Here is a 12,260-nt window from a genome sequence, read left to right as displayed (position 1 = left end):
TATCCAATTGCAGTTTAAACACATGTAGTGACTCTGACAAAACCACCTCTTCAGAGAATTCCATATCCTTATTGCTCTTACTGTAAAAAACAAACAAACACTTTTCTTTGCCTTTGATGAAATCTCCTTTCTTCCAGCCTAAATGTGTGACCATGTGTCCTATGTGTAGCCCTGTTTATGAATAGATTTCCAGATAATGGTTTGTAGTGGCCCCGAATATACTTGTATAATGTTATCATTTCCCCTCTGAGGGGAACCTTTCTTCGTAACTAAAATGCTCCATTTCTGTTATCAATTTTGTAGCCCGTCTCTGCACTTTTTCTAGTGCCATCATATCCTTCTTTAGAACAGGTGCCCAAAATTGCACAGCATATTCAAGGTGTGGTCTTACCACTGATTTATAAAGAGGCAAAATTATATTTTCATGCCGAGAGATTATGCCCCTATTTATACATGACAAAACCTTACTGGCCTTAGCAACAGCAGTTTGACATTGCATATTGTTGCCTAATTATATATATATTATTTACAGTTTATATGAAATAACTAGAATTCTCTTTATTTTTTTTAATGTATTAATGTGTTGTTGTATTTTTTTGTCTAAGCAGCAACAGAACAAAGAGTTAGAACGTTATTTAAGTAGTAACTTTTGTGTTTGTATTTTTTATTTTTTTTTCAATTTACTTTATTATTGAACACGAAAAAAAGACAGAGCAGGTTATTCACTAAACGATTAATTGCAGTGAATTGAAAAGCAAATTGCTAATGTTGGGCAAAAGTACTGAATTTGGGAGGGGGCGGGGGGAATGATCAGCTCTGTAATCATAGCTGGGATTTTTTTGTGTGCAATTTTGTGTACTTATTTGTCTATGTAAATGTACCTCTAAATTTAAATGTTTTATATATATATATATATATATATATATATATATATATATATTAGTTTTTTTTTAAATAAAATATATATGTACACACACATGTACTTGTAAGCTGTACAGCACCAAACTGGTTATTTTTTTTTTTATACAAACTCCAGCCTCCCTGCTGTATAAATGTTTTATTATTGCAGACAAGATCCTATCAGTGTATTTAAGGTGCTGTGAGTGTGAAATCTTTCTGTATTAAATTAGTGAATATTCATGACCCCTTGTTTCTTTTGATATATCTGCTTGCCCAGGTACACTCGGGAATCCTCCACATCCGTGATGTGAAAATCGTTGATGCCTGAAGTTCAAAAGGTACGTCTTGGCTTTACATTCTGCGCTTGTTGAAAATAAATAAATTAAGAAGGGCTTGGAGTTACATGCATGTCTACAAATAGCTATTGAATGCTGTAAAGTGTATATCGAGGATAGGGCGGAAGAGAGTTCTTTATACAAAGAAGGGCTATTTTTCTTTTACTTTTCTTGGATGATAACCTTAATAGTAGTGCACATCCACAATCTGTTTATATAATGTAACGTCCCGGTATATGAATAAAATGCCACTCTGGAAGTTAACGCCATGTCTGCCAGAATTTGCTCAGTAAAATTAAGCAACATTGTAACTGTAACCTTATTAAACATGATGGAACTTAAAGTCTACCAAAGCCATAATTCTAGGCATTGCCACTGTGGACTGCGTGTTAAAAATGTGTAATTTAAATTTTTTTTTGTTTTTACAAATATTTTTGTAATAAGTTTATTGGGTGGCATTTCCATTCTAGTTCTATCATTATTTTTATTATGTTATTTTTATTGCATCCTTTACTGGTTGTTCTAGTGTTTATGTATTTTGTCTGTGGCCTTTTTAAGATTCCTTCGGGAAAATCTAGCAGAATTCTCATTTTGTCTAAAACACAGAACCCGACTTGGATTGAGTCACATAGTTACATAGTTACATAGCTGAAAAGAGACTTGCATCCATCAAGTTCAGCCTTCTTCACATTTGTTTTTTTGCTGTTGATCCAAAAGAAGGCAAAAAAAACCAGTTTGAAACACAATTTTGCAACAAGCTATGGAAAAAAATTCCTTCTTGACCCCAGAACGGCAGTCAGATTTATCGAAATCTGTCAATGTTTCACCTGCACTGCTAAGAGTAAGATTCGACTTTTCAGAGAAATAATCATTAATCCCACATTATCAGACCCTCTTTTGAATTATTCAGTGCTTTCTATGTGGCATGATAAACTTTTTAGACATTTTTACCAGTGAGTATAGTATAGTAATAACAATGGAAAAAATTATTCGACAACATTTGTAAGATTTTTCTGTATTAAATACTTAGTTTCTGGTTGTGGGTTATGTTTTGATTTCTTCATTTTGTATACGTTTCTGAGTTTGCTACAATGTGATAAATTCATTTGGATTCTTCTGGCCATTCAATATTTTTGTGCAGATTAACAATAATGTAATGATCTGTTATTAGGACATTTTGTTCATTCAGTTTCTTCTTTTTTACACAACATATGTTATATATTTTATTTTTTGCCCTGTAACACAATGTCCCTATTATTATGAACATACTGTTACTGGATATACTTTGTTTACTGAGCTCTATTACCGTGGCGCTAGTCCTCGTTACCGTGGCGTTGTGCCGCTGGTCCTCGTTACCGTGGCCGTAGTGCCGCTGGTCCTCGTTACCGTGGCCGTAGTGCCGCTGGTCCTCGTTACCGTGGCCGCAGTGCCGCTGGTCCTCGTTGCCGTGTGACAATGTATATATGCATTGTTTTTCTGTTTGAAACAATATCTTAATAGAAACTCTATGCAGTTCTGAATGTTTCTCTTTCTGCAACACACCCAGAATGCCTTGCAGAGTATGTAAATAAACATCACATTTGTGCTCATTTGCATATCTTGCATGGCATTATTGGTGTGGAGTGCAAATTTAAATTAGAGTTATTGTGACAGGGTGTAAAGCGTATAAAATGCAGGTATTATAATAAATACCTGAAATATACCACATTGTATTTCAGAATGTGCTAGAAGTCTTTATGGAGTTTTGCTACCTTTCCCTTTCACAACACCTTTAGCAAGGTTCTGCTTGATACTGCGTTGAACACTTTCATCTATAAACCAAGCTACTACCATACCATATCGAGGAGCCCTATCAGTGCGTTACTGCATTCTATGGCTGGATAATACACTTCCTTTAGATCTTAACCTAGGCTTATGGCCAAAAAATATTCTTTGAAAATAACAGATCCCTGCTACGTGAATCTTTAGAACTGTTTAGCTTTGTTTTGCTTTAGGTGTAAATAGGGCACAACATTTATTTTTCAGTTCAATACAGAGTATAACATACACTGGCGTATTCTAATAATATAAAAAAATAATACACAGAAGGGTTAAAGCATATCTCTGGTAAGGAGCGTTTCCTCCAGCCCCTATGGAAATATTCTGTCTAATGTTACTGTAGGGAGAGAGAGAGAAATCAAATTTCATCACTGAAAGATGATTGACAGGTAAGGGAGAGGCAGGAGAGACCTCTGGTCAGGGGGAGAGTTTGGGGAAGGGATGGACAACTGCAGGAAACTGCTGTTTTTTAGCAAATCATAACCTCTTGTCACAAACCAGTATATTTTATGGGATCTAGAGACTTTGGGGAATTTCTTCATAGAGTTTGTTTTTATTAAGGCAAGAACGTGAGGCCTAGTGATCTGGGAGCTATTTTACGGTTTATTTGTGTGCATTTGATTAATATGAATTAAAAGCTATATGCTCTCATCACTGTATAAAAAGTACACTACATTTTGTCACATTCTCTATAAACGCAGCTTGTTTTTTTTTTTTTGTCAGGGGCTCAAAATATGACGGCAAACCGTTCATCTTTATCTCTGATTCCGTTTCGTGGACTGTGACATAACACGTAGCAACGTAAAGTCCACAAAGCGTCTTCATTAAACGCTTTGTTTTGGCAAAGAGTTAGCATTGCACAACTAGAACCAACACCGTAAACAAGTTCTTCTTGGCAAATGCCTATCCGAACCGTAGACGAGCATTGAAATGAGGACTTAGTTTTGGTAGTGTGCCATTTTATCCTTCTCCATCTATGTGGCAAAACATACAAGTAGAGCTGCTGTAGATAGACAGAGGGATATAGATGTAGATATAACCATGATAAGAGAATGGAGATAAAATGGTTTGTAAAAGTTAATTAGTGTAAATAGACACAAAGATTTAGTGACAAATTAGACAAATATTTTAAAATTGCCAGGAGCTCAATTGTGTATGCCTTCCTTTCTTTTAAACAATTCAAATAAATATAAAATAAATGTGAATGGGTGGTGTGCTATTAAATTATGTATAAACCTTGCTAAATAGGAAACTGTCATTATGTAGACCAACAGAATGGGGGTAATTTGTAGCAAAATGTTCTGTTATTAAAAGTGGTGCAAACATGTAAAGGAAAGGGGGGTGGAGGGCACCAATGGTAGATACCTATTGAGTAATGACTATAATGATTTCCATGGTTAGTACTTTTAGTACTTTTTGATACATTTCTCCCTCTGTCTATCAGCATTTAGCGCGACCCAGAATTACACCTTCTTTCGCTTTGATACATCTCCATAAAGTGTATTATCCATAATTTGAACAGGTACATGAACATATACAGTTACCGCTCATGCTTATTAGAGCCTGAATCAATTCGGCTCGAATGTTCACATTTGTTTCATAAAATGGAATTGACTTTGAAGACGTATACCGTGTGTCCTGCACAGGACTCCTATGCCATGCTTCGCACAGAATTATGATGGCTGCCGTGGTAGCATACAGGCCTTGGGACAGCCAGTCTTTAATTATTTTTTTTTTCTTTCAATAAAAGGGACTCTAAGTAGGTTATCTTTTTTCTGATTTCATACAAAAATGAAGCCCCTTGCACAGGTAACACTGTACAGTCGAGGATAATTTTGAAGGTTACGAACGATACAGCGCTTGTGTCTTTATCACACTTCTTCCATGGAACTGCTAGACGGCTGTCAGGGCAAACAAAGTGTATCTGGGAAAATACCTGCCATTTCTACACCGCTCAGGGTTCATAAAATCCAAAGTTTGCAATACATTTTACAGGAACCTTCAATTTGGAGATGAACACACAGTTATACTGCTGAAAGTGTTTTGTTTTTTTATTTGAAAAATAATGCTTTTTTCTTTTTTTCTTTCTTTTACTTTCAAATAAAGTGACGAGGCATAGGTACTTCCATTTTTTTTTTTAATTTTTTTTTTTTTATTATTCTCAATGTTTCTTATCACACAAACAACAAAGATCATACATTAATAGCCATGGAATAAATAAAGGGGGACATTCAAGTCTCCTAATTAGTAATTGCTACTCTTGAACCGGAGGTTTTTCTTTGCACTATTTGTCAGTAGCTGATGATTTTCTGCTAGTACAGACAGAGTGTGATATGCTGCAATATTAGTCCTACTTTGACCAGTCAGTGTATACAGCACTGGGGCTAGTTTCAAGCAGTATTTTTCCAGTAATACCTACAAGGGGGACATTCAAGTCTCCTAAGTAGTAATTGCTACTCTTAAACCGGAGGTTTCTCTTTGCACTATTTGTCAGTATCTGAGTGCCTCTGTAGGACCAGCTCTATATTGTATATGCTGTCCGCCCTCTATTGGGGGATTGTCCTACTTGCAATTAGTAATTTACCTGTGTTTATATGAGTGATTATGTAACACTGCTTGTTACAGTACCCTCTAGTGTAACCATTTTTTGAGGCTTTAATGTCTCTATACCTCGAAATGACTACACGTCTTGTGGTTCTGTTTGGCATTCATCAGCCAGTGTGACATATTAGTATACTCTTTTCTTACCCGTTTCAAGGTGTAAGAAATTGTATATACACCAGCTGTTAACACTAGTAGTCACTGGTCTCTCCCACCTATATTTCCTATTAGTGAGGTATACATCTATACTAGCACTTACCGATGTTTATACCCTTCCCATAGCTCCCTGAGCCCCTTAAGATCTCCTCTCTCACCCTCTGGGTGCGTTTTTCTATATAATTTATTTTATTACTTTCATTATCTTTTTGTTCATGATTATGTATACCTAATTAAAGATTATTAATTTTAACAGACAACTGAGATCTGTATCTCACCAGTGTTTCCTAGACCTATGGTCTTTGATTTACACTATCATTTTCTCTCGTCATGAAATAAATATCAACTAAATATGTTGTTAATCTGTGGAGTGTTCTTCATTCCCATTCTGAGATATCAATCATGTAGTGCATCATTTCCTTAGCGCTAGAGGAAAATAAAACGATATTATTTAAATTGAGGAAGGAACAACTCAAATCTGCGCTTCAATCATTCATGATAACCATCTGTGCCAAAATGTAATTTTCAGGAGTATCCCTCTCAAACGTTTGAAGACATTTTGTTTAATACTGTTGCTGATCGCCTTGGCTTCAGTTACGTTATCACATGAAGTGCTCCTAAAGGGTTACTCCAAACACCATAACCACTTCATTGATGTTAAGAACCAAAGTGTTACAAGGACTCTTACGGACAGCCACATAGACCACGGCAATTGTTAAGATTAATGTGAACCTTATTGCTTCAAATAACCTTTGCAAATACCCTTAGTAAATCAGCCTGATAAGTGATAATTTTTAATAGTGTAGTCTTTGCCTCGAGCACGTTTTGCAGTACATGTAAATTTGATCCATCCTTCCTGATTGATATAACTGTATTTATGAAGTGGATATGTTAAACACGGCATTGTCCTGCGTAACAATTCACTTATCAAGTATAAATGTGTTTCCCCCGTTTCTTTATTATAATTGGATGGATATACGAAGGCGCGCAAGACGTATGTAGAACGTCCGCAACAGAGATTTTCACTTCCACTTGCTTTTTGTCCATGATAGAATATCTCCTCTTCTGCAATCATATCTTACAAGCTTCCTCTATTATTTTATTTAAAATGAAAGCTCATTTTCCTCTTCTTTTTTATTTTCATTTTTTGCCATTATAGTTACATAGCTGAAAAGAGAGTTGCATCCATCAAGTTCAGCCTTCCTCACATTTGTTTTTTGCAGTTGATCCAAAAGAAGGCACAAAACCCAGTATGAAGCCCTTCCAATTTTGCAACAAACTAGTAAAAAAATTCCTTCTTGACCCCAGAATAGCAATCCTTGGATAAAGCAGCTATTACCCTACATTGAAAAATTATATCCTTGAATATTCTGTTTTTGCAAGTATGCATCTAGTTGACGTTTGAACATCTGTATGGACTCTGATAAAACCACTTATTCAGGCAGAGAATTCCACATCCTTATTGTTCTTACATTAAAAAAAAACATTTTCTTTGCCTTAGTCGAAATCTTCTTTCTTCCAGTCTAAACACATGACCTCGTGTCCTATGCAAAGTCCGGTTTGTTAATAGATTTCCACATAATGGTTTGTATTGGCCCTGAATATATTTGTATAATGCTATCATATCCACTCTCAGGTGATGTTTTTCTAAACTAAAACAATTTAAATTTGTTAACCTTTCTTCATAGCTGATGTGTTCCATTCCTTTTATTAATTTTGTAGCCCGCCTCTACACTTTTTCTAGTGCCATAATATCCTTCTTTAGAACAGGTGCCCAAAATTGCACAGCATATTCAAGATGTGGTCTTACCAGCAATTTATATAGAGGCAAAATCATATTCTCATCCCGAGAATGAATGCCCTTTTTCATGCATGACAATACCTTAGTGAGAGAGCTTGTGTGTGTGTGCCTGCTAGTGAGTGAGCTTGTGTGTGTGTGTCTGCTAGTGAGTGAGCTTGTGTGTGTGCCTGCTAGTGAGTGAGCTTGTGTATGCCTGCTAGTGAGTGAGCTTGTGTGTGTGCCTGCTCGTGAGTGAGCTTCTGTGTGTGTGCCTGCTAGTGAGTGAGCTTGTGTGTGTGCCTGCTAGTGAGTAAGCTTATATGTGTGTGTGTGTGTGTGCCTGCTAGTGAGTGAGCTTGTGTGTGTGTCTGCCTGCTAGTGAGTGAGCGTGTGTGTGTGCCTGCTAGTGAGTGAGCGTGTGTGTGCCTGCTAGTGAGTGAGCGTGTGTGTGCCTGCTAGTGAGTGAGCGTGTGTGTGCCTGCTAGTGAGTGAGCTTGTGTGTGCCTGCTAGTGAGTTAGCTTGTGTGCGTGTGTGCACCTGCTAGCAGGTGAGCTTGTATGTGTGTGTCAGTAAGCATGTTTGTGGTGAGCATGTGTGTGTCAGTGAGCTTGTCTGTGGTTAGCACGTGTGTGTCAGTAATCTTTTCTGTAGTGAGCATTTGTGACAGTGAGCTTGTCTTTAGTGAGCTTGTGTGTGTCAGTGAGTTTGTCTGTAGGAAACGTGTGTATCAGTGAGCTTTTCTGTAGTGAGCGTGTGTGAGAGAAAGTGAGCTTGTCCGTAGTAAACTTGTGCGTGTCAGTTATCTGTACTACGTTTGTGTGTATACCATTAAGCTTGTCTGAGTGTGTCAGTGAGATTGTCTGTCAGTGAGCCTATCTGTGAGCTTGTGTTTTTATGTCAATAAGCTTATGTATATCAGTGAGATTGTTTGTTTGTCTATGAGGCTGTGTATCAATGAACTTGTGTGTGTCAGTGAGACTGTATGTGAGTATGCTTACTGTATAATTAAATGTTTTATTCTAAAAGGACCAATATTTTATATTAGAAAAATAAATATATATTTATATATGTGTGTTTATATATTAATAATCTGGGCTGGCAAGACCTAGCCCTACATATTACATGTGACAATATATGGCGCAATGACCTAAGGGGCTGGAATAGATTATGATTTTTTCTTTTCAGGCCTGCTTTGTATCCCCAGTCCGGCCCTGCTGGCAGGCAAACGATATTAATCCTTACACCAGGGCACTCCTGGCACCATAGGCATTGGAGTGTGCTGTAGTGGTTATAGTGCTTGGAGTTTTCGGATTTTAAAATACAGTTCTAAAACAGAGGAACACGTCTTTCTATAATGCACACTAGGTGCTCACCTAAAATTCCAGTTTTCAAAAGATTCAAGAGAAAGAAGTAAATGTGACTTAAAGGGAAACTTTTATCCTATTTCATTATTAAACAATATAAGATTACAAGCTCTATGGCCTAATTCTACATTATATCATAATAAACAAATATATTGACTCCTTTAGTGTTTTCCGGCTTGCTCTATGGTGGCAGCCATCTTTAGCCCTGTTGGGTCAGAAGCACCACTTCTCTGCTAAGACCATGCACAATGTAAAGGTCTAAAACCGACTCCCAGTGCTTTTCTTAGAGATGCTCAGCACTTTTACACGTCAGGATTTCTGTGAATGAACAATTGCTTGTATATATATATATATATATATATATATATATATATATATATATATATATATATATATATATATATATGTATATTATTTTTTTTTTTTTTTTTTTTTTTTTTTTTTTTGCGATAAGCCAGTTTAAGACCAAAGATGCACTAAAAAAAAGTTACTTGCCTGTAAGCATTAAAGAATAATTTGCAAAAAGGATCAAATACAAGACTGGGGAGACTTAAAAAGCAAAGCAAAACAGGTACGATTTTGAGATACAAAGCGTAAATGTTCAGTTGGTTTCCGTGTGGCCCCAAAATAGTGCCAGTTTATCACTTAATAAATCTCCCTTGCAATCTTTAATTTTCAATGATAAAAAAATGACCGTTTTAGTTTAATGCTATCTCTGTCCACCCTTGCCAGACCTTTGTCGGTCGTCTTCTGAAAAAGAAAGCTTTGCATTCAAGGTGTCTGACGATGACTATAGTTTATATACGGAGTATTTTAAGAAATAAATGTAGCGACTGCATAGCATAAATTATTGGTTTCAAACCAACTATAAAGAATCCATGTTAACAATATGTTGGCAACATCTAAATTGAATTCTACCATATGTCAGATGATGCCAACCGCTGAACCCCTCAAAGCTTTAAATATTGTCCTTCCAAAATTAAAAATTCTGGGGGAAAAAAACATTCTGGTAATGTCTTGTAAATAAGGACAGATGTGAAATGCTGTTTTTATTTTCCACTTTACAAAATAATAATTAAATTAAGCTGACTGGATTTTTGGAAAGAAATCATTTTTTTTAACATTTTGTTAGAACACCATAGGGGAAATCGAATGTTTCTAATGCATAGCTATTTAAGGATAGTTTTTAATAAAGCAAATTGGTCAGGATTTAATGATGACCGAGTCTGTCAAAAATGGTAATGTGCTATTTTTTTATAATTCACTATGACGTTACTCGTTGCCTTTATTACAAATCCTTTAATCCAAAAATCTCAATAGGGTGACTGATACCCCTCTCCCCCCAAAAGGTGTCACTTGATTAGGACCCAAACCTCCTGTTTCCCTCTTCATCTAAATGCTTTTCTTTTAAAGGAGCTCAGCATGTGTGTTGTATGTGGGCATATCACAGGGCTCCACAGCATTAAAACTCATTATTGCTATTAGGTGTCTCATACAACTCACAGTAACGTCCAGTACGTATAAAACTCACAACGATGTGCAGTGTCTATTAGGACGTTGAAGCTCTATGCAACAAAACCGTAAAATGTGTTGTGTATTACAAAACTATGAAAGCGATATTGGCCTGTACGACAACTTGCATTAACGTGCATACAGAATTTGTTAGCATATCACAGAGCTTCACAGCATAAAAAGTACAGTTTTTATCGGCAAATATCAAAGAGCTACATCATTAAAACCAAATATGTATAAACCAGAGTTAGTGTGTGTGTGTGTGTACATATATATTATTAAATATTCATTATCTGCCAGTTTCAACACATGACAGAAGGTGTCTTTCTTTACTGAGCTCCAAATAGACGCACAAGAGAGCTAAAACATATTAATATACCTTATTGCTTATCAGCCAATTATACCCCCAAGCACCCTGCTTAATACAAACGTGCCCTTGCCCATTGTAAATGACTCGAAGTATGCTGTAGTGAGGCTAAATAGGATTGCTTTTAATAATTGCTACTGTTAAAGGAATCAATAGAGACGGGACAACTGTGTCTGTGGCAGGGATCTGAAATAAATATTCTCTGGAATAAAACTGCGTGATAGCATTAAGTCTACGGCGTGGCCTCGTGTTGCAAGCCCTGGGATGTTTCTTTGTAGATATTAACACGTAATTAGCAATCCAAGCGAGCATCCTACATCTTAATCACTGCCTCGGTGTGGGTGACGATCACTGAGAAAGCAGAGAGGGCCAGGGAATGGTAATTTGTCCCCGACGCGCGCTATCCGATAACCAATCTTATTTACATACAGCAAAGTGTGATTTTCTTCCGGTTCTTTGGTTTCAATAGCAAATGTGGTGTCTGCATTTATTGGGAAGCACCAGCCCAGAAAATGATATACGGCTATACATAATTATATCAAACTCCAGAAAACAACCCTTGTCGATTTTGCAATGTTTTCATTATTTTCTTTAAAATATATGTATTAGGTTTTTTTTTTTTTTTTTTGATTTTGTGTAATTATTACATTTTTGCTTTTACTGATTTTAAGTTTCATTTTATTTTATGGATGGCTCTATCATCAGAATACCCAAACACTTAAGTAAAAGTAAAAATATTTTTGTACGTTGGATAATTGTTGGACTGATTGTGACATGTTAGCCATTAAATAAAATATCTTTTGGACAAACTGTAAAATACACTATACATAAATGGCAAAGAAAACAACCTTAAGTTCTTTTTGTAATATAAATCAGTTTATTTTTGTTTTTTTTTATATATCTATACATATAATATTGCACTTTTATAAATTATATGTGATATATGTATCTGATTTCCTGAAAATATGTAAACAATGAATAGCGTATCTAGTTCCTAAGAGGGTCAGTGCTTTCAGTCTCTCTTTACGAATGTACAACAGAATTTAACAGCAAAATAACTCACATTGATGTGCCTTAAATTACAATAAACTTGTTTCGAAATTAGTCTCAATGAATACGATACTTTTGGATTTGTTCTAAATATTTTCAGCTCTATAATTGTAGGTCATGAAATTATAATCTAAAATACCCTGAGTAGCTTCCCCCCACATGACACCTCCAGGTACACCCACTGAAATTGCCCTCTCTAACCATTTGTAGTTTTGGGAGAAATGTCATTGAATGTCTGATTTCTATATCATACCTTGCCTGTAAATCCTACGTAGACATGAGTCTGGTTGCTCTCGAGGGTTTTTGCTTAATTGATGGATGGTGGTTAATTCTGAGGAGCTAGCTGGATTTTGGGTTTAGTGTCATTTATCCATGT

At 36.0% G+C, this 12,260-nt stretch overlaps 1 protein-coding gene across 2 annotated transcripts in view; it reads left to right on the top strand.

Moving 5' to 3' along the window:
* Nucleotides 1-12,260, top strand: part of MAF (MAF bZIP transcription factor) — a 329,438-nt gene that overhangs the window by 19,668 nt on the left and 297,510 nt on the right. For both annotated transcript variants that reach the window (XM_063438076.1, XM_063438075.1), the window contains exon 2: nucleotides 1,178-1,238. In XM_063438076.1, the coding sequence (XP_063294146.1) occupies nucleotides 1,178-1,211 (34 nt within the window). In that variant the 3' untranslated portion in view covers nucleotides 1,212-1,238. The remainder of the gene's footprint in view (nucleotides 1-1,177; nucleotides 1,239-12,260) is intronic.

Source organism: Pelobates fuscus, chromosome 12 (genome assembly GCF_036172605.1).
Source record: "Pelobates fuscus isolate aPelFus1 chromosome 12, aPelFus1.pri, whole genome shotgun sequence".
Classification (NCBI taxonomy): domain Eukaryota; kingdom Metazoa; phylum Chordata; class Amphibia; order Anura; family Pelobatidae; genus Pelobates; species Pelobates fuscus.
This window is presented reverse-complemented; position numbering and strand designations above follow the sequence as displayed.